Source organism: Ailuropoda melanoleuca, chromosome 1 (assembly GCF_002007445.2).
Source record: "Ailuropoda melanoleuca isolate Jingjing chromosome 1, ASM200744v2, whole genome shotgun sequence".
Classification (NCBI taxonomy): domain Eukaryota; kingdom Metazoa; phylum Chordata; class Mammalia; order Carnivora; family Ursidae; genus Ailuropoda; species Ailuropoda melanoleuca.
The window spans coordinates 3,506,380-3,529,148 of NC_048218.1; the positions used below are offsets into that span (position 1 = coordinate 3,506,380).

The 22,769-nt window shown below is 57.6% G+C and overlaps 1 protein-coding gene across 1 annotated transcript; it reads left to right on the top strand.

Annotated features, from left to right (window-relative positions):
• Positions 1-4,969: 4,969 nt before the first annotated feature.
• On the top strand, positions 4,970-8,257 carry TFF3 (trefoil factor 3). Its single transcript, XM_019803000.2, has 3 exons — positions 4,970-5,115; positions 6,441-6,587; positions 7,726-8,257. The coding sequence occupies exons 1-3, from the start codon at positions 5,034-5,036 to the stop codon at positions 7,737-7,739; spliced, it is 243 nt and encodes an 80-aa protein (XP_019658559.1). The 5' UTR covers positions 4,970-5,033; the 3' UTR covers positions 7,740-8,257.
• The last annotated feature ends 14,512 nt before the right edge of the window (positions 8,258-22,769 follow it).

The following is a 22,769-nucleotide window of genomic DNA, read 5'->3' on the forward strand; positions in this document are numbered from 1 at the left end:
TGACGCACTCACGTTTGATCGCATGGCTTGTGTGGCTCCAGGGCTTTGAAGACTGTCTGTGCTCCATCAAAGTCACACAGACTTTGGGATGCCGGCTCGGCAGGTGGACCTCAGCCCATTGGGTCGGGATGATCCCCGTTCACACTTCTTCTCCGACTGGTATAATCATTGTGCGTGCCCTCCCTGTAGGCTCTGAAAAGTGTCCCAGTTTGGACAACTCATGACACAGTCACCTCCCTAAGGGGCCTCCCCTGGCCTCGGGGGGTGGAGCCTGGCCCAGCTTCGACCAGGATATGGGAGCCTCACAGTTGCCCCCCAGCCTGTGTTGGCTTAGCCTCCCCAGAGACAAGGAAATGAGAACAAAGGACTCCTTGAGGATCGTGTGGGTGAGGTATGGGACTGCAGGAGCGGGCTCTGCAAACAGTGTGATTGATTACCTATGGCCAGCGATTTGTAGAGACCAGAGATTGAAGGTGCCAGGAGGGCAAAGGCAGGCCCAGGACGGGTGTGGGAGAACAGGGCTGTGGTTGGCGGGATGGACAGGGTCCCGGGTGCAGGGGCACCAAGCACCAGGCAGAGCTCCCAGGAAGCCCAGTCAGGGTGGGAAAGGGGAAGGTCCCCGGGACATAAGCTCCCCAGGTCTCTGACTGTGTGCTCTCCTCCCCCTTGCGAGAAGATTGCAGTGAAGGTAGATCTCAGAGCTAGGCGTGCCTCGAGCGTAGCAAAGGCCATTGAACGAGGTGGTTCCAGCAGAGAGATCCCTTTCCTTGCAGTCTGAGGGCCAGAAGTCTGAAATGAAGGTGGCGTAGGCTGCGCTCCTTCCCAGGGCTCTGGGGGAGGGTCCCTCCGCCTCTTCCACCCCTGACGGCCGCAAGTAGCCCTTGGCACTCCTTGGGGCTTCGCTGTGTCACCCCAGCCTGGGCCTCCATTGTCACGTGTTGTCTCCCCAAGTGTCTGTGTTTCTGTCCTTATAGGGACGCCAGTCATATTGGATTGAGGGCCACCCTGTTCCAGTCCAACCGCATCTTCATTTAAATAATTAAGCTTGCCACCGCCCCATTCCAAATTAGCCATGCTCGGACGCTCCAGGAAGGATCTGAATTTGGGGAGGACACGATCCATTCCAGCACACTTGGGAAGTCACTTGGTGACAACGGCTTGATTCACAGGGAAGAGCACACCGGCTGTTCAGCTCGGCTGGCTGAGGGCCATCTTCCGCCTTCCCTGGCTGTCCTCCTGGGACACGGCTCGGTGCTGGGCCAAGCGCTGGCAAGCAACAGGTGCAGGTCGGGGGCATTTCCATGTTTCGTGTCAGTGCGACTGCCAGAGCCTGGGCTTCCTGTTGGAGCTGGTCCAGCTGCTTAGGAAAAGCCCATCCGGGTCTGAAAGGCGGGGCTGTCCATGAGGGGCCTGGTACCCCCAGGCCCATCTGTTCCCTGGCTATTAGCTCTGTTGATTCCTGACTTATCTCTCTTCCTTTGGTGTCCTGGTCATCAGCTAACTTATTCCCGGGAAACTTTCCTGGTTGTTACAGCACCCCAAGGAGCTCTGGGATTAGGGCTTCTATCGCCGAAACCACCAGCAGGAGACTTCAGGCTAGACATTGGTTCCTCCAAAACACCCAGAGACTGTCGCATGACCCCCTGTATCGTAGGACAGACCCCGGCCCAGTGCCGGGGGCGGGAGGCACAGCTCCGTGAAGGGACTCCTAGGGCTCCTGGCCTCTGTTCTGACTCACCCTCTGTCCTCTACCCGTCCTCCTCCAGAGTGGGTGGGAGACTCATTTGCACAGTTCTGCCCCCCAACCCTCCGATTGTCCTCAGTGTAAACCTCCAGGAAGGGTCTGGAAGCCCCTCTCCGGGGAGCAGGAGGGCATTCCGTGCAGAACACAGAGGGCGGTGCCTCACCCAGGGCAGCTGCTCAACGGTGTGACAGCTGGTCAATAGGAGGCTCCCGGGGGTGTGTGAGCCCAGGGCTAACCCCGGTGTAACCCATCTTTCCCTCTGTCGGGCTCTCTGCTGGCTTGACCAACCCAGAGTGACAATCCCAGTGAGCTGAGGGGCAGCGCGGGATATGTAAGCCTGCGTAGGCCACGCTGACCCTTGTGCTTGGGTGAGTTAGCAGTGCCCGCCTGGGACACCCTCTGACCTGCACCCATCTGTGAACTCCTATTCACTCCTCAAGACCCAGTTCAGACTGCCCTGCCAGCAAGGAGCCCGCTGGGCGGCGTTCCACCAGCTCTTACCACGTTGCATCACAGTCCACATGTCAAGACTTACTCTCCCTCGCGGGCCCGCGGGCTCTGAGGTCGGGGGCTCTGCCTGGCGTCCTTAGGGTCCAACATTAGCAGGTGGAGCACCTCGCCTTCAACGCACACTCAGTCCCCACTTGTGCCGTGTACATGCCCATGGCCGTGCACCCTGTGGGTGGGAGGCTGCAGCCCCAGCACCCGGGGCCAGACCCCTCGCTGCTGGGACCCATCCGGGAGCACCTCACCTTCCCTGGGACACTGGCACACTCAGCCCAGGGCAGGAGGGATTCACAGGGGAGGGAACCCGGGACAGTCCAGACACACGGCCAAGGAGACTGTGGCAGAGGTAAGATTTCAGAGGCCGAGGAAGGAGAGAGCCCCCAGCAGGAGACAGGCTGACCCTAGATTCAGGGGTGCCCAGGGCAGCGCCTGGTCAGGGTGGGGCTGGCGACCAGTCCAGGCCTGCAGCTCCTGCCCTGCTTTTCATTCACTCCTGGAAGATGAACGTCCCCCAAGAGGAGCAGGAAGGCTGGGGAAGCCTACAGGCCCATGAGCTCTGGGAGGCGGGGTGGGCTCTTTGGTCCCCAACCTCTGCCCCGGGTGGGAGGGTTCACCAGAACAGAGATGAGGAACACACAGGACATTCCCCCCACAAACATTTACCCGCCACTCTAGTCCCCACGGGCCAGCTCGAGCCAGCTGTCCTCCAGAAGCCTGTGCGGTCTCTGCCCGGCAGCCCAGCTCTGCCCCCGCCGCCCTATCAGACCCAGGGGTCCCCGAGCCTGGACCTGCTGCGGCCAAGGCTGCACCCGGCAGGTGCCTGGCTCAGCTCTGCGCTACCCACTTGTGCAGCCCTGTGAATGAGGCGCTCTGGGACAGGCGGGGAAACTGAGGCACAGACGGTAGAGTGACTCGGGGCCGAACCTCTCAGCTTCCCATCAGAATCCCAACATGACCCTGTTTGCCCACGGGAGGCTCTTCAAGGACAAGGATTTGTCACCTCAGTGCAAGCCCCAGACTCCGTTGACATCAGCTGAGCTAAACCGAAGCAAAAGGCCCAGTGTTTTTCCTCCGTGGTGGTGGTTCTGGGCACCGGCTGCCCGGGACGACTCAGCAATCTGAATGACCGGCCCAGGCAGGGCGGGCAGGGGACAGCATCCGTGTGGTTCCAGTTCCTCCGGGGATTCCAAGTGCGGCCAGATGGAAACCAGGCACTCCAAGAGCCTTCAAATAGCTGTCCCTTCTGAGCCCGATTCTGGGGTGTTTGTGCTTTCCTGGAACCTGGTTCAGCTCCACAACCAGGCCGGGCCTGAGGATGTTGTGGGGAGTGCGAAGGCGGAGGGTGTCCAGAAAAGGCTCCCAGGGATTTTCTCTAGGATGATCTTTTCATAATAAAATTTGTGCCATCTGTTAGCTTGGACGCACGCTCTCCTTCTGGGAGCAAAACAGCCCTGGATACAACACAGACGTTGCTCTCTGCAGTCTGCAGTTATCTTGCGGGGGGCGCAGAGCAGATGGTGGGGGTTGCCTGGGGTCGGTTCCTCAGGGGCTTGCTGAGTAGGAAGGGCTAGGCTTGGGCTGTCACAAGGTGGGACCCCACGCTCAATGCCAACACGTGCACAGCCAGGCCCCCTCAGTCCCTGCGTGGAGGGCAGCTCTGGGCACAAACTCCGGGGTAGTTCAGGTCCTCCTCCCACCCCACACCCCCACTGGGGGCTGAGGGGACCAGCAGGTGCACCTGCTTCCATCTCCTACACAGCTTCCAGGGTCCCTGCTCTGCCAGGCCCACGAGACAGAGCCCCAACAGGCACCTTGTCTTGTGAGCCTTAGCTCGTTCCTCTGCAAGATGGGTGCAATTAGTCCCATCTTGTTCTTAATAAGTTGTTATAAAGTAATTTCCAGGATCTATCCTTCATTAAAAAAAAAAAACGCAAGCTGAGCAAAGACGTCTAGTAAGTTCTCATTTGTGGTAAACAAATGCTTGGATCTAGAGAGAACATTTCTGGAAAAATACCTAAGAAAGTGTTAAACACAGATACCTCTGGACAGGAGGGCTTTTTTTTGGATTGTCTAATTTTCAAAATCTGTATGTATTCTTTTTAGAATACATTTGCATGTATTCTATTTTTATCAAAATATTACAATTTATTAACCTAAATTTTATTAAAATATTGAATAAGTTTATTGAATACATTTATGGAAGTGTACTTAATGATGAAAATCAATCTTACTGTCAACAATAGAGACAGAAAGGACAGGATCTTAAGAATTATGAGGGAGGAATGAGATCCGTGTGCACAGTGTGCCTGACTCACGGGTGGTGGGGCGTGACCCATCATTTCAAGTCCGCAAGGCCGGTCCGGGACTCTGGGCGCTGTGGTCACTGAGGAGGGAGCCTTCTGGGCTGTTCCTGGCTGGGTTTCTGGCTGCTGTCCAGCCCCACGCTGAGCCTTCATGCTGTCCCCGAGGCCAGGCTAGCCTGGGACTGACAGCCCTGCTCTCCGGAGAGGAGTGTTAATCTGGAGACTGGAGTCTGGCCTCTCAGCTGGCTTGCTCTGCGGTGGTGGGGTCAGACCGCCCTGTCCCCCTCAGGAAGACGAGCCGATGGGGGCTTCCCAGTCCTGCTCAGGGAAAAGCAGGTGCGGCCAGAGCCAGAGGGGAGGGCTGTCCCCGAACAAACAGAAGCCAGAGTACCTGTACAAACACAGCGGTATAAATGCGTCTTCTTGGCTGACATGGCACATTCTCTGAGCAGACGGGTCCCCGGAGCCCGCCCGTGACCATGGAGGCCAAAGCGCTCTGGCTGCTGGTGGTGGTCCTGGTGCTGGGGTCCTCCAGCTGGACAGTGGCGTACCAGGGCCTGTGTGAGTACTTCCTCTGATTTCCTCTCCACGCCGCAGGAAGGAGGGTGCTGGTGGCAGAGTGGGAAGGGACACCAGATCCAGGCTCGGGGTGACAGCGTGGGGGCGTGGGGAAGGTGACCAGGTCCCCACATGAATTAGTAACTGCCATTTACCGGACACACACGGTTCCTCTCAATAGCCCTACAGACTGGGACTTGCTGTTTCCATTTTACAGACAAGGAAATGGAGGCCCAGAAAGTTAGTAACTGACCACAGGCAACCCTCCCAGTCGGTGCTGGACCCAGGTTAGCACCCAGGTCTTCCTGGCCTGGCCGGCAGCCCCTGCCAACCCTACTACCCCATTGCCTTCTTGGCTGCAGATTTCTGAATTACCAGCTAGGTCTTGACGCACTGTGTGGACACATTTACCAAGAGAAAGACCAATGAGCACGTTTTTTCCAGAACATTTTCAGTACACACCAACAATTTCCACTCAGCCCTGGCCTTGCACCTGCAGGTGGAGGGGGTGTCTGTCCCATCCGCCCAAGTTTGGAGAAATTAGGGTGTGGCTCTTATCAGGTGCCAAAGGCAGTGGTTTCCAGCCGGCGTGCCCGCCAGGGTCACCTGGACGGCTTTGCTCCTCCAGCTGCCTGGGAAGTGCCCCCCACACCACAGGGTGTCTGGGTTGCCAGCCCGAGTGAAACTCGGGAACCACTGGAATGAGGACTCACCCAGTGACAGGGATAGAGAGGATTTGGGGGATTTCCTGTGGTTTCTGTTTTCCTAGGGAAAATCCCATTAGGTGACGAAGCAAACATTGTAGAACTTGAGACAACATAGTCTTGCTTCAAAAACAATTGCTGAGGACGCAAGGATGTGCCAGGAAGAGGGGACACACCAAGCAACTGGGGGACAGGGAGACATGGAAAAGGAAGGGAAAACAGCACGCATTGTGGTTTTCTATTTTGAGTGTGCATCTCCTTTATACTATTCATTTTTTTAGGGGGGCAGTTTTTGTGGATAAAACAGTGACAGGGAACCTTGTTTCTGGGTTTGGGGGCCCCCAGATGGCCAGGGGTTCCTGCCAGCGGGAGGGAACCACAGTGCGTGGACCCCCAACAGGGCACTGGGGACACAAAGTGCGAGGGGCACCCTGGCGGAGGCCAGAGCTCCCACAGGGCAAGTAAACTTTCCGCGGGAAGAGTGTCCTCCTCGAGCAGATGTTGGGGTACGGGCGGGGTCATGTGCTTTGAACTCAGAAGCGGGGGGCCCGCTGGCAAACGGAAGTCAGCAAACCAACCCGGGGCCAGGCGGGCTCGGCACTGACCGGGTGTCGTTTGGTACAGCGACGAACCTGTGCGAGGTGCAGCCCAAGGACAGGGTGGACTGTGGCTACCCCGAAATCACCCCCGAGCAGTGCAACAATCGGGGGTGCTGCTTCGACTCCAGCATCCCTGGGGTGATCTGGTGCTTCAAGCCTCTGCAGGACACAGGTGAGCCGCCCCGCCTGCACGGCGTCCTTCCTGGGTCCCCGGAGACCACACACGTCTGGGCAGGACACCCGGCACCGTGGTTGTCCATCGGCCGAGGCCTCAGTCAGAGGAGCCGTGCCCAGGGGCTGTCCCCTGCTGTCCTTCTGCTGAGCGGTTTGTGCCGACTCTAAAAGCCATTGTTTCGAAAAGGTGTTCAAAGTCAAGGTGCTCTGTACAGGGGCTAGTTTAGAAACTATCCTGGAGAGGAGCAGAAAACGCACAGGTGTGGGAAGCGGGGCCGATGTTTGAAGCTACATTCAGCAAACAGCACTGTCGTTTGTGATGTGCTCCTGGTGGTGTAGACGGTGGTGGCTCTGGGCACGGAGCCTCGGTGTCTCTCCCCCCATCTTCCCCTACTCTGCCACCACCCGAAGTGCCCCCCTTCCCTTCCTCCTAGGTGCAGTGGGGTCAAGACAGCCACTCCGGGGAACCCCGGGTCAGCCGCAAGCAGGTGTCTGCACACATGGGGTGGGGGCGGGCGTGGGGTGTGCAGCCCTGGCTCCATCAGTCCCGACCCACATTTGGGGCGTGAGGTCTGCTGGAAGCCACCTGGCAGTCCAATGCCAGCTCATCTTCTAAGAAGCACACAAGCGCCTACACAAGGCACCTTCCTGGAATCAGCATGTGCCCTTTGTCCCCAGTAATGAGGGAGCGGGCTGCCTTCCAGCTGATGCCAGCTCCCTGACGGATGATGGGGCCCCGCCCATGGCCCCGAACCTCCTGTCCCTTCCTGGCAAATCCAAGCAGAGGCTCAGATAAGGCTTTGGGACCAGGAGGGAGTTGTCCATTGCCTCTTTGCTGGCTGTCCCTATTCTTTGGGGCCCCTCAGCAGGGAGAGGTGGGGGTGTTATATCTTCTCCTTTGGGTGCTGACAGTGGCCCTGCCCAGGCCCATCCTTTCTATCACCTGCCAGAAGCCCTAGGTTCTGGTGGCACATATGGCTATTCTCCATGAGGTCGGACGCTCAACACTTTCCCAGCGACTTGGGGAGAAAGCAGCACAAGGCGCTGACCTTGGAGACTGTCTTGACCTTCAGAAGCCGGGCATGTGGCGGGTGAGGCCGAGGTCATGGGGATGCATGCCTGTGCTTTGTTTCCAGAATGCAGATTCTGAAGCAACAACGTCCACTGGCCCTGGACACCCCGGGATACAACCTTCTGCACTCAGGGCACCTGCCTGTGTCCTCTGCCAGCTGCCGCGTCCCCGCTCTTCTCCCACCTGCTCCCAGCAACCCCTGCCGCTAGCTAGCACCTGGGGCCTGATGTCTTGACCAATAAAGACCCCGTACTCAGCCGTTCCTCGTTCCTGAGACCTGATGCTCTTGTGTTTTATTTCTGCCAAGGGGCTCTCCTTTCTCGGCCTCTCCCAGACAGGGGTGGCGGGAGGGGGTGCGAGTGCCTCTGGCCCAGAGCCTCCCAGGCCCCCCCAACCGGAAAGATGACCCCTAAGTAGCCGCATGGTTTGCGTGAGGCTGTCACCGGCCTCAGACCGCGCCTGCCATGGCGGGGGGCCCTGCAGCCTTCTCAGGGCCACCACCTTGGGCAAACTCAGACAAGACGTTTCAGATGTAAGGTGCAGAAAAAAGAAGATGATTACCGTCTTCCTTCGTGGAGAGAGCAAACCAATAAAACCGTTTCACCAACTGGCACTTTTCTGTATTTATCAGCAAGTCCAGTGTAACTCTTGTGACTCATCAGAGGCCTTCTCTCACCTGTTTCTTCTGAAATAGGATGCAGCTTTGTGAAGAAATGAGCTAGTCTCACCGCGAGAATTCCGTCCCAGGTTCTCAGGATGTCCTAACGACCCCTAGATGCAGGGTTGTTCCCTCCGTCCCTGACTTTCTGGGACACGTGGCTCCCCACCGCTGCCACGCGGGGCCCCAGGTGGGAAGCTCAGCGCGCACCCCGGCTCGGTCTGGGCGTCCTATGGGCTGTTCTGCCGGCCGCGCTCCCTCGGCCAGAGATGCGATTCCCCGCGTGCTCCTTCCTGCCGAAGGGACTTCAGAAGGTAGTGCAGCCCACAGAAGTGGGGTGTCTTGGTCTGAGTCACCCTCCTACTGAGAAAGAGACCCCGGCTCCCATCAGAACTCCTTGTTTTGGGACCTGCACTTGGGGCCAGGTCCCCAGAGCTGGCGAGGTCCCGGGAGGTGAGATATCATTACCCTTGCCTTGCAGATAAGGAAAGATAAGGAAAAAGACTTTGAAAGTCCTGTGCAATGAGGTCTGCTGCGAGGGGGCCACGGCAGGTCGCCCAGGCTTCCGAATCCAAAGCCCCGAGGTCCCGGGAGAGCAAGACCCCCGCTGACGCGTTATCCCTCCCCCACCCCCGAGCAAGTCCTCACACCTGGGCGTGGGTGGCAGCTGTCCTCCAGCTGGTGGCCGCCGTGTGCTCGCCACACCCTCCCCCAGCGAGGGGACGCCTCCCTGTCTTTCCTCTCGGACGGTCCTGAGTCCGGATCTGCTCCCCGTGCTCCCCGCTGACCCGCTCCAGGGGTGAGCTGAGCAAACAGCACCCAGGCTCTGCGGGGCCGCCTCACCCCCAGCGGCTCTCAGCGCGAGTTCCCGTGGCCCTGGGCGGCCCGGGCTTGGGCTCCTGGAAAATGACCCGGGCTCATGACCGACAGCTGAGGAATCACTGCCCCCAGGCCAGCCGTCCCAGGGGGCGCTGGCGCGGGGGGGGGGGGGGAAAAAAGTGCTGTGTCCTGTGCCTGTGGCTGCCAGGCCCTCAGAGGAGGCTCGCGGCCCAGTGACACACGGGCCCTCCAGGACCTGCAGCTTCCAGGCGTGGTTGCGCGCCTGCGGAGTGAGAAGAGGGCTCGGGCGTGGCCAGGGACAGGGATAGCCCCTGGCCTCATGGAGGCACGAGGGTCCCCAGGCGCCACACCCCGCCCTGCCCGGATGCAGCTCAGGTGCCCTGCCCAGCAGCCGTCACCCCTCACAAACACTGCTGTCGCCACCCGCCGCCTCACTCGCGGGCTGGATCAGAGCCACCCTTCTCTGTCCAAGCCACAGATACCACCATGGGGGGCAGTCCAGCCCCCTGCCCCCACCACCTGCGGCCATGTCTTCTATCCCATTGCTGCACGCTCCAGTCTTGGGAGTGTCTTCCCGGGTAACTCAGGGAGACCCCAGGTCAGACTCAGACACGGAAACAACCTTCACCCACAGCACAGGGGCCCCCCTTCCAGGGACCGCCCCACCTTGCTCAGGAGAATCATCCTGGGGGGGTTGAATGAATCATCTCATCTTGGGGCTCAAAGTTCTCTCCCCAAACCTCTCTCTGTTGTTCCTGCAGGGGGCACAGGNCCCCTTCCAGGGACCGCCCCACCTTGCTCAGGAGAATCATCCTGGGGGGGTTGAATGAATCATCTCATCTTGGGGCTCAAAGTTCTCTCCCCAAACCTCTCTCTGTTGTTCCTGCAGGGGGCACAGGGATCCTCATGCAAGTCATGCTTGACTGTCTGCTCCATGCTTGGGGAGGGGGGCGGGTCCCAGGCAGCATGAATGCTAGCACCCCCCCCAAAGCCAATAGCCTCACAGATGCTTCAAGAAGTGGATACAGATGTTACAGTCATCTGGGGAGCTTCCAAAAACCGCAGAGGCCCGGCAAACCTTGGTCTGCAGGGTGGGGCCGGGCCCCAGCTCGGGCCAGCCAGGCAGACAAGCCGGGCACCTCCATCTGTGCGGGGCAGACACCCAACAATGAAGCAAAGTGGTTGTCGGGGAGGACGGGATCTCCAAGTCCGAGGTGCAGAGGCTGACCCAGGGCTCAAGATTGCCACCCTTCTCCAGACTGTGACAAACCAAAGCAGCCAGGAAAACCTGTGGCTCACACGTCCCGGCAAAGCCTCTGGGCCCAAAAGCCTACAGACATCCGGACACCCTGCCAGTCCACCTTAGAAAAATACTGCACTAAAATGCCATTTATCTATATTGCTCGCATTTCGGGCACCCCCTTCAGTTTCGTGCCTCAGCCTAGCCCTGTCCTGAGCCCATGGGGGGCTGTGGTATGCTCGCAAATGAGTTCACAGAGCACTTGCCGCCGGCCAGACCACTGACCCTGATGGCAGGAGACCTCACCCCGCCCCGCCCCAGCCAGGGCACCCGCTGAGGCGCCAGCCGGCTGACCTGGTCCAAACCCCAGGGACCACCAGCCCCCTCTGCTGGCGAGCATGTGTACCGCAGCTCCTACCCCTCCCAGCCGCTGCCTGGCTTCAGTCCTCCCCCTTCTAGATAAGATTTATGAGGATTCCCAATCTCTCGGCCACCTCTGCCTCCTGCCAGCACCCAACCCTGAGCCAAGCCCCATTTCCTTGAACGTCCCCAAGTCACATAACACACGCCCAAGTCCTATAGTTGATCCTTCCTAACGCTGTCTTACCGAGGTTCCCCACTGAGTGGTGTCCCTTGTCGCCCCAAGCCCACCAACCCCACTTGACAGCATGTGTGTTCCTGTGGTCTGGGGCAGGAAGGCGTCACCAGGACACGGGCTGAAGGCTTGGTGGGGAGGTGGGGGCCCAGGGACGCATGGTCTTGACCAGTGGTTCTCAGTGGGGCCTGCGCGGCCATCGGGGACGTTTGGAAATCTGTGGCACGTTTCTGAGCATCATATGAATGGGGGGGCATCGAGTGGACACGAAGCCAGACACGGCAGAGTTCTGTGGTACGCCAGGGCGTCCGTGGACTTCCCGCTGGATGCCCAGGGCAGACACAAACCTGAACCTACTTCTGTCTAAATCCTAACATGAAGTTGTCGTCTGGGTTTTTGCAAAGTCTGGAGATGCCAGGGTTTCCCAGGAATGCGGTCTGATGAGAATCGAGCAAAGGCTTCGCTGAGCTTGGCGCTTCGGCCAATGGGTCGTTTCAAACACATCACCGCTAGGGACGGGGCCCCACGTGGCTTGTGAGTAGTTGGCTGGGGCTCCCTGCCTTCCTAGGCCCTGCACTCACGGCGGGGGGGGGGGGTCTGTGCAGGGGGAGCCACCATGCCCGCGGCACCTGCCCCCCGGCCATCATGCAGGGCGTGCACGGAAACGCACGGTGTCGCCCCACCCACCCTCGCGCTCCCTTTGCCCCTCCTATTTTGTGGGGCATTATGCACATTTGTTTTACTCTGCACGTAGGCATGTTATTAAGTCTAAAATCAGTAAGTGTAACTTCCTTTCAGGAGTTCGAAAGGGGTCTTGTGAAATCCTTGATAGAAAGAGCTGGATTCTGCTGGGATGAGCTTCATCTCCCACCTCCCACCGAGGCCTCCTGCCTCTTCTTGCCCAGGCCCACCCCCATGAGCGGGGCAGCCCCGGGAGACCCCTGCCTCCCTGGCCTCTGTTCATTCCCTTCCTTTCAATCTTAAATCTGAATCATGCCTTTTGAATCTAAAAAGTCCCAAAGGCTGGCAGATGTGTTCTCTGGCTCCCCTAGGACCACCCCCGAAATCCCCCACCCCCTCCTCCCCAGGTCAGATGAGGGAGGATCACCGGGCCGCAGAAGCAGAGATACCAAGACCTTGGCTCACACCTGCCCCAGCACTCGACCTGGGAAGGTTGGGTCTGTAGCTGGGTCTGCGCCCCTCCAGGGCCGGGATAGAGCTGGTGAAAGCCCTAAAGCACCGTGGTCCCTCCCTTGTTTGCCCCCTGGTCCCTCCCTCCTCCCCTGTCCTCCCTCTCTCCCCACTAACACCACTGACGTACCTACCAATTCCAGGAAATCCTGGTGCCAACCTGACCTGCTTGTCAAGGACCAGGATCCCCGCAGGGGTGAGTCACACTCCCTCACTCCTGCCGTCACAAACAGACCTCCAGTCTCCATCAATTAAGGGAAAACTTGGGGCGCCTGGGTGGTGCAGCAGTTAAGCGTCTGCCTTCAGCTCAGGGCGTGATCCTGGCGTTATGGGATTGAGCCCCACGTCAGGCTCCTCCGCTATGAGCCTGCTTCTTCCTCTCCCACTCCCCCTGCTTGTGTTCCCTCTCTCACTGGCTGTCTCTATCTCTGTCAAATAAATAAAATCTTTAAAAAAAAATTAAGGGAAAACTCATCTTTGCCAACATTTCCAAGTTCTTCCTCATTCTCCTTTTCCTGTGGTTGAGCCGAACCCCAGGTGTGGCCCATGCCTTCCATCTCCCACCCCCAGAGAGGTGCTCTGTGCGGGGGAGAGACCTGGACTGGAAGGGGGGAGGGTTTCGGGGGAGCACTGGGTGCCCTGCCCTCTACACATGATAAAAGAGCGACTCGGGCTCCTCTAAGGAAGGCTCCTTGCTGCAGGGCTGTCCTGTCTCACGGACTTTGCTTCGCGGAGCCCCACAGCAGCCCTGCGAGGTATGGGCTACAAGCGAGGGAGAAGGGACACAGAGCATGAGGTCAAGAGCCCAAGGTCACACAGCAGAAAGGGGGACGGGAGCCCCCAGTCTGGTTCCAGGGTCTGCAGACACTTCCCCAGCCCCAGCAGTTCCAAGCTCTCAGAGTAGAGGAGGGGGTCCTTCTCGGTTCATGGCCAGGGCACCAGGTGGGGTAGCCTCTGGGGGGAGGGGGAAGAGAAGCAGGTGGCTCCAGTGCCCTCAGGTCAGTAAGGAGCAACGGCTGCTTGGCTGCTTTGCGTCCCACCAGAGAGAGTTAGAGGAGCTCCACTGAATCTGCAGGAGACAGAAGGGTCTGAGAGGGCACCCCAAATGTCCTAGGACCCCACCTGGGTGTGCACTAGCCCAGGGGAATCTGAGGGACAAGTTGAAAAGCTGTCTGGGGGAGGCTTTCGGAAGTCCTCGCCACCCACCCCAGCCCCCTGGGACTCACTGAGAAGTGCCCCCAGGGCGGGCCAAGAAGGACCTGCCCCCTGGTGGAAGCCAGGACCCCCGTGAGCCCCCAGCTCCCTGGGCAGGAGACCCTGGACTGAATTTACCTGCGGGTGCCTGGGTGGGGGGTTTAAGTTCAGCAACAGAGAAAAATCAAGTGGCTGTTTGTACAAGGAATTTTTAAGTGAGGGTGAATTATGTGTCCGTTACACACTTTGTGCGTCTGCCCAAAGTCTGCAGCTGCCTCTCATTCCCCGGGATCTGTGTGAAGGCCCCCGGGGCAGGAGTAGGGACCTGGAGAGGGACACAGTTCCCCAGAGTGTGCAGCATCTGCGGCAGGGGTGGAGCGGAGTGGGTTCTGCCAGCAGGGGTGAGGTGTTGGGCTGCCTTTTGGCTTTGCTGCGGGTGTGACCGTCTCATGGTGGTGCCTCCAGCCAGGCGTCACGGCGGCTGATGCCCAGAGAGGCTGGTGGAGCTGGAAGCCAGGACTGACGGAGCACCTGGCCGGTGTCAGACACCGAGGGAGCACTTGAGATTTGCTAGCTCTCCGAGTGCTCCCACACGAGCCCACGGAGTGCGTTTTTCAGAGGAGGAAACAGACACGAGCCAGGCAGTACTTTGGTCGGGAATTTGCAGCCAGTGAGGCTGGCTTGTGAGGATGCACCAGAAGGAGGCCGCCCAGGGCTCGGAGCCCTCCTGGAAGAGCGAGGTCGGGTGACGGCCCCTGCCACACGTGGGCCATTCTGTTCTGCTTCATGTTCCCAGCCACATCAGACACAGGGGGAGGACGTTACCTTGGTCCTGGGTCTCAGCCTCGTGTAAAGTCCCATGGTGATCTGCCAGCTTTACAAAAACGTGACGCTGAAATGCACGAACTAAGTTTGAGCGATTACTTCTAATGACTTGCTTGCCAGGGGCCCAAATTCCCCCAGAGCCCAGTTCTTTCCCTGAGTTCTGCGGGACCGGCCAGGGTGGGGGGTGTCTCCCATGGGGACGGGGATGTTTCAACAATGTTCTTGGCTTGGACGGCCGATGTTCATAGAGCACCCAAAGAGCGTTTACCAATGTTAAAATTGGGGGCTGGGAAGTGCTAGGATGTGGGCTGAAGACTCTTTTCCCCTTTTACCCAAAGCGCAGTGAGAAATCACATATTTATTCTTACTTGGCAAACGATGACGTTGAGAGAAATTTACCCAAGGCCACAGCCTTGCTGAGGTTCAATGTTGGGATATGCGGGCTGCTTTTGTGGGGCCACGGGCCACATGATACCCCTCATGGCACCATCGGGCACCCTGGCCACTCAGCTGACCCCAGGGGGCCCCGAAGGGCACCCATTATGCCTGCACCTGCTGGTCAGAGCACCTCTGAAGTGTGCACCCATCAGTGGCTCACGGTGAATTCACGTAATGAATTGGGTTCCATAGGACCCAGGGGTCATTTTGAGATCGAATACCTTCCTCACCGACTTGGACGTGGTGTACCTATGTAGGACCTTCCAGAACCCACAGAACGCGAACTTTGACTTGCCTGGGAGAAGCCAAACCCCCTTGCTGCTGGCGGAGAGGGGAGAGAAATGCTAGGCTTTCCATCCCTTACACTCGCGTTGTGGCCATCGACCTGATTATTACTTCCTGTCATGTGTGCGTGCCTTTCCCCGACCCTCGGTACTGCTGGGCGTTAAAAGTGTGGCTTCAGCATTTCTTGTTTGGCAGTGGCTCCTTCTGTGTCAGCTGCGTGGCTCTGTCTCATCCCAGAAGGCGCTGGCCGGTCACTGGGATTCCTCACTCTGTTCTAAGAGTCCTTAAACTCTCAGTGGCATAAAGAGGAAGGTTTTGCTTCAGACTCAGCCACAGGGTCGGGCTGGCAACGGACCCGGTGGGGACAGTTGGGGGCGGAGGGAGAGATCAGGTATAGCGGGGAGTCTCAGGATGGCTGCAGGGTTGGCACCTCGGAGCGGAGAAGCTGAAGGAACGAAGGGGGTGGGCGCAGCCTCAGACCACGGCCCAGTCCAGGTGAGGTCTCCAGCCAACCAAAGTGCCCCTTGGAGGAATCCCTTCGGGGCAAGACCGGCCTGGCCTGGGCACCGTGCTGGGTCCAAGGGGCAGCAGTTGGGGTTGGGGGGCAGTGGGGGGGGCAGCGGAGTTCTCTCTGGTTCCACCAGATTCTCTTGGATGGACTCTGGGTTGGCCCATGGTGCAGCACTTGTCCCGGAAACTTCTCCTCGCTGTGTGTTTGCTCTGAGGCCCTTCAGGGTCCTGGGCAGCAGAGGCTGAACATTCTTTCTCCCCCTCAGATCTCTAGTCTTCAGGGTTAAAGAGGAGCTGTCATGTTCTGGAAAGAGTTAGACATCCTCCAATCCTTGTCGGCAAACCGTGGCCAACGACCGTGGCTACACCAGAGGGTGTTAAGTGGCTGTGACAGCAAGACGTGGTCTCAGGAAAACCTGGGAGCCCAGAGCCAGCACACCTTGGTGAGCCGTACGGTTTGGGGGGGTGGTGTCTCAACCTTTCTGAGCTGGGGCGATCCTTCTCGTATGTTGTGTGTTGCTTTTGAAAGCTACCGTGGTTTCTAAGTGAAGGCCATGTGCGTGGTTGTATGCACACGGCACGCCCAGAACAGGTACATCTGTGGGGACAGGAAGTAGGGTAGCGGTTACGGCGGGGGGGGGGGGGGGGGGAAAGNGGGGGGGGCTGGGGAAAGGCAGGGGGGCAGTGACAGTGATGGGCTTCTTGTGGGGGCGACGAAAATCTTCTGGAACCGGAGAGTGGTAGCAGGTGCGGAATTCTGTGAGGACATCGGAAAGCAGCGAGTCGTACACTTTAGCAAAGCACATTTCATGTTGCTCTCTCTCCATATGTGTAAATATAAACCCAAATGTGATTGTCTCTCTCTTTGTTGATTTACTGACTTAGACAATGTCTGACTTTCTGCTCCAAGAATTGAGTTTACTCCCAAGACTTTACCAAGGGCCACAGTCTGGACTGGCTCGTCCTGTCCTCAACGCCATTGGTCCTGCCAGATGGCCCCTGGGGGGCCTTGTCCCCTTCCAGGTGGACCTACCTCCAAGGATTGTTAGCCACTTCTCACGGGGCAGCTGCCTTTGCCCCTATTGGCCTGGACGCTGCAGCCTTTCTCTCCTTGGTTTGGGGGTCCCGGTGCCCCCCGTCTCCTCCATCCTACAAACCTGCCTCCCCGGTGCGTTGACCCCCAGGAGGGGTGGGGGGGCTCCATGGCTGGCACTGCATGGCCCCACTGCCCGCTAGAGGGAGCCCTCGGACACCCACATGACCCCTGGCTTCTGTCTTAGTTCTCACCTACCCAGGGGTATTCTCTGTCTGGGGATGTGCAGAGATCCCTTTTCCTTCGGCCACCTGTTCTCAAAGATGACAACCGGATGAGGGAATCAGGAGAAACGAGTCAAGTGCCGAGGTCACGGTGCCCACAGGCCAGGCTGCCGGCACTGCTGCTTGTGGCCAGATCAGCATCTCCCAAGAAGGCAGCACTGAGCACAGACCACGCAGCTAGCGGCTCGCACAGCAGGAAGAGCGGATGGAAGGAAGCAGCTGGGGTGAGGTCAGTTGATCCACCAAGAAGGTTCCCTGCCATAGGGTTTGTCCCCCTATGACTTACGTCCTTGTCACTCTATAGAGTGAGGTTGCCAACACAAGCACTTACTGTCACTGCCAAGGTCATGGCCACGTTCTCAGCAAAGATTAGCACCCTTGGGTGGAGTAGGACCTTCTTGGGCTAATCTTTCCTGACCACATCACTGAGCCCCTCCATTCCCGTCCCCCCACATACCTGCGGCTCCTGAGAGTCACCATGTCCAGGTGTAGCAGGCCAGAGGGCTAGAGACAGAGCGTTGGCCACGTGGGACCCTCAGGGCACTGTGGGAGTGAGGGGGCACGCGCCGGGGCTGCAGGTCCCCACCTCCTTCTCTACGCACCTGTTGTACTTCCTGGATTTCCTTCCACTTGTGTTTCAGAAGAGCTTCTGTGATTCAAATTGTAGGTCGTCAGGATACCGGTTTAAGACTGTTTTCCAAATTTTCAGATTTGTTAAAGCCTGGTGGTTACTGTAGAAACCACCACAGTGTCCATCAGAAGGCAAACGGCTGCAGGGATTCTGGAACATTCCCACGATGGTGTGCACACAGTACCCCCTGGTCTGGAGCGCTGTCTGTGACGCCATGCGAGGGAAGGAAAGCGAGGGGTGGAGGGCTGGGGGTGCCGTGTCCATCTCTCTGGGTGTGACAAGGGGAGAGTGGATAAACTGCTATCTGGTGTCAACTCTGGGAACCTCACGGGGTGCGCTTGGGATGGGCTGCGGACAAGATTATTCACTTGCATACTGGTTGTTCAATCGAACATGGAGAATTTTTGTGACTTCAAGATTCTAATGAAGATACTTTTGGAAAAAGTGTGGAAGGCACGGGGATCTTGATGGGGGAAGGTGAGTGGTTTGGGAGCAGAGCACAGCATCTGGGGACAGAGAAGCTTGGGCAGGAAGAAGGGACAGGAAGTGCTGGGTCGACGGGGCCTGGCTTTTCTCTCTGTGTGTGCTGCATGCACACCGTCCTCCACACTTACGAAGGTAACCTGGTCCTCCCCGTCACAGTCTTGCCCAGGTGATGTCCCAGAGTGACACCTGCACCCAGGCCCCCCGAACCCCAGTGCTGACCTATACGGGACCCCCAGAGCTGACTCCTGGGGACACTCGCCCCTCATCCTGCCCCTCGGCAAAGTACCTGGGAGAAGCTTCCTCTGGTCATGGGGCGTGGATTCCCCCAGGCACTTCCTGTGACCAGACAGACCCTCCTCCTTCGCTCTGGGTCCCACAGAGTCTTCTTCCCACGGCGGGAGGGTAACGAAGGGGCCAAGAGCCCTGCTCCCCTGCTAGACCGTCACCCTCTGAATTAAGCCTCAGCCACTGCCTCGGGCAAGTGGTCTAATCCCTCAGAGCCTCCCTTCCTCACCTGTGAAATGGGGCTGCCTGGGCCCTCTGGCCCCGCCCCAGGAGGACGTTTAAATGCAATGGTGCATGAAAGTGCCCTGGACCCTGTGCTCCCACAGAGCAATTGGGGGACTGGCACGACACCCCTGTCACTCTCTTCTTCCCAGCTTAATACAAATCTGTTATAATGCTAACCCAGGAACTGCTCCATTAAGACAGAGGCCCCAGGGGGCCTGGGTGGCTCAGTCGGTTAAACATCCAGATCCTGGTTTCAGCTCGGGTCGTGATCTCAGGGTCGTGGGATCGAGTCCTGCATCGGGCTCTGCGCTCAACTCAAAGCCTGCCTGAGACTCTCTCTCCCTCCCCTTCCACCCCTCTCATCTCTCTCTCTCTCAAATAAATAAAAATAAATAAATAAATAAAATCTTAAAGAAAAACAAAAAAACAAGAGTGAGTCTCCCCCACACCCCAGGCCAAGTTCTTCTGGCTGGTGTGAGAGCTGGTGTCGTGGAAAGCAAGGAGAGAGAAGTAGAGATTTGAAAATAACAATGCTTTATTTGATATATGTCACATTTTCATAAGTGGCATCTAATTTCAGAAAACAAAGGTCAAATCTGCAAAAATGCACATACAAATCTTCTAAGGAGAGAACTCTACAGAAATATACACAACAGGACCACGGCCTGTAAGGTACAGTTAGAAAGCTCACATTCTAGGGTCTGCTTGGGTCTCTGCTCCAACAGAGCGGGACAGCCGATGGAACAGGTGCCTGGGAGAGCTGATGTTATTTTTTAAATATATATATATATATATGTATATATGTTGTGTTTCTCTACAACAGTGCAAACCTCTCGCAGAATATAAGTGACATTATTCCCTAAGAAACAAGGCAAGATCACTGTAAAGTCATCCAGACAGTGTTATAAAAACCAGGGATTATACAATCACAGATTAGATATACAGATATGTGCACACGTTTGCGTGCTGATTGAAAACGTTACTTGCATTGACTCTTGCTTTGGAATGACCAAGGGGTGACACTAAGTAGCTGTTCAGCTAATAAAAGGAACAGTTTACGCCAGACTCCGCTCTCTCACCAGCCTGTCCGCAAAGGATGATCCAAACAAACGAGGGGGAAAGGGTTGGTTACAGAGAGTAACTTTTTAAACATACATGTTCTGTTGAGAAACTCTCACCCCTTCCACAAGGATCGTGAGACTCCAAAAATGGAAAGCCCACCGTGTGGCTTTGGTGGTCCATTTTATTAGCAATTTTGATGATAGGATCCTTTCCATCATTTTTAATTGGCCGAGAACTTAAAAATGAGGTATATATGATTAAACTCAGGCAGCCTCTATCCCAAACATCACAGAAAAGAGACCCCTGGGGTACACGATGACACGATGACAGAATTGTTCAAAAATAATGTAAAACTATACGAACAGAAGCGCTACCATGACCATCGAAATACTTCTGGAGAAAACGAGACCCACGGCACTGTTACGATCGGGCTGCAGTCTGGGGTCTCCAAGAACCTGTGAATATAGGGTTCTCAACCTCAACCCCGCATTCCCCTGACTCACCTCTCCCTCAGGCCTAATGGATTCGTCCAACCTTAAAGGGCCCCCAGGAGGGGAGGTTGTCTTGGTAACCTGTCCTGCAGAAATGGGCAAGCGCTATTTCTAGAAGCTCCCACGCTGCCCCACGGCTGGGCTAGGATCTGCTGCCGGGCCAGGGCCCCGGGCAGAGAAGGCAGGAGGAAAACCGTGCACCTGCGTGGGGGCCAGCAAGGGCCTTCTGCAGCCTCCTTCCCGGGAGACTGGTCTGGGGGTCTCAAGGACCGGGCCCAGAGCTCCGACACCCACCAGCCGGGCCTCAGCATCCCACCCAGCTCGCCCGGCCCTGCTGCGCGTGGGGAGCGGCTTCCGAGCGCAGAGGTCACAGCAGGTGCCTTACGGTGAACAGGAGAAACCATTTAACTGTGCACAAAACCAGGGCGCCATTTAAATTCACGTGCAAAGCGTAGGCCAAGGGCACCCCAAGGTGATCAGTGGGGTTCTCTCTTGCGTTTACGCAGACGTTCCCGCACAGGGAGAAGAGCTGCTCTGCTGGGAGAGCTTCAGCTGAGTGTAAGAAGGTTGAGTTTTGCTACTCCTTATTTATGTGGCTTGGGGCACGTGCTGCTCCCCAAATTTGGTGTTCCTGCTTAGGGCCTGAAAGCCCAACTCTGAAACCAGAAGGCCAGTGAGAAACGCACGTGTGCCGTGGCCGTGTGCTCGGCTTGGGCGGCAAGCCGGGTGGTCATGGGGTCATGGGGTGTCTCCAGGGGAGGAGAGGCAGATCCCGGGCAAGCCCAGCCCTCTGGCGGTGGAAGGACCCCCAGGCAGGCTCTGCCTCTCCCTCCCTGCAGCCTCAGAAAGCAGAGGCCAGACATAGCCAGCAGGCTCCCCCGGGGCTTGTGATGAAACAAGGACACTTTTATGCCCCTGCTCCCTCCTCTTGGGCCTCACAATGGTCTTTATGCCATGAAAAGCCCCTACGCTGTGCCCCCCCATGGCAATCCCTGGCCCTGGCATAGCCAGTATGCACCATTGTTTTCTCCTTTGATGCTGGGAGACTCTTTTGGAGACCAGGGAGGCATCAGGGGCTCTGAGCCAGACCTAGGCTCACGTGCACCATGGGCACTGAGCAGCTCTATGTAAATGCAAAGCAGGCCTCCTCGTTGGCCTCAGTGTGCGTGCGACAAAGCCACAGAAATGTCTGTTGGAGGAACGATCCAAGTTGGCATGTTCAGAGGTGACACACAAAATTGGGCTAAGGCTAAACCTTTCCGTCTGCGCAAAGATGAGGAAAAGGAATGGGAAGAAGGTGCAGTGTTCTCAGAAACTCCAGATACACCCAGCAGAAGGCTGGGCTTGACGGTTATCTTCACCCTGCCCTCCCGCCCTGGAGGCTTGGATGGTACAGACAGGCCGAGCTGAGCTTGCAAGTGTGCAACGGGGTTTCTTCCCCGCCTCTGGCTGCCGCTGGTCCTAGGGAGTCTCCGGATATGGGCACTGCAGAGGCCGGTTATCCCAGAGGAATCTCCCTGACACGAGAGGCCAAGGACAGTGACCCAGAAGGATCCTGGCGTGAATGTCAGCTGGGCCGAGGGACAGAGGGTGGGTCTGCAGAGGCAGGCAGGTGCAAAAGCAGCAGAGGGAGCTGGTGGGCACACGGTGCCATTACAAGTGGGTTCCACACGTGGGGCACCCGCCCTCCAATTTTGCAGACCAGTTCGGAGGCCAGGCCCTAAGCCCCACTGCCCTTGGAAGTCCTGGCTCCAGGGGAGCTGAGGCAGGGTACAACGCCAGGGTCCTTCGGGGTCCTGCTCACGTCCACTGAGGGGGCCCAACCTCGGGAGGATGTGCTTTCCCATCGCAGCCGTCTCTACAGAGACCAGGTTGGAGAGGACGGTTTCCAGGAACCGAGAGCCACGAGCAAGGGCCAGTGCACGTGTCCCCTGAGAACCCTTTGAGGCAAAGGGGACAGGAAGGGACCGGAAGGGAAGGCTCAGGTCTCAGCACGTGGGGGTCTTGGCAATTTCTGAGGTTGTGGCCAACGTGACCAGGCAGGAGGAAGCGGGTGGGGAGTCTGGGAGAACAGAGGGAAAGCACAGAATTTTAAGACAGTCCCACCTAACACATGAGGGTGTCCGAGAGGGAACGGTGACTGTGTACCGTCGGGGGCGCTAGACCAGAACACCAGGCGGTAACGCAGAACTCTTACTGGACGCGCAAGTATATCCAAAATGAAGCCTCCAAACCCGTTTTGCCTGCTGAGAGCTAAGCACATCATTTTGAATTTGAAGCATCTAACACTGAACACAGGTAAAAATTTTATATAAAATATTTTATTGGCAGTCTTTATTTCTTCAAAGTGTCTAGCTTTATACTCACACGCTCCGCACCTCCCCGTCTTGGGGGCTCGGTTTTTCCTTTGTCACATTCCCCTTTACCTGGCATTGGATGAAAGCCTCAGTGGGCGTGGGCTATACTCGTCACCATCTGCCCGGCAGGCCTGAAGCGAGGGAATTCTGTCTTTCCCTCTGGAAGTAAAGGATGGTGCAGCATTTAGAGACGAAGTGAACGCCGCAGAATAATACTATGGGAATCCACACCTGGAGCAAGCCTGCACGTGCACGCTCGTACACACACGCACACTTATGCACATGTATGCACACGCACACACACCCCGGCCCTCTCATGCCCGAGCCAGTCCTCAGGTATGCTGCGCTAAGAAACCAAGAGCGGGCAAGGGCAGAGGAAGGCCTCTCTCCGTGAGACAGGAGTCAGCGCAGCCTCCAGGCCGGTGGGGACACCCCCCATGCCAGGCGATGGGTGGGGGGCTAGGGGCAAAGGACACCC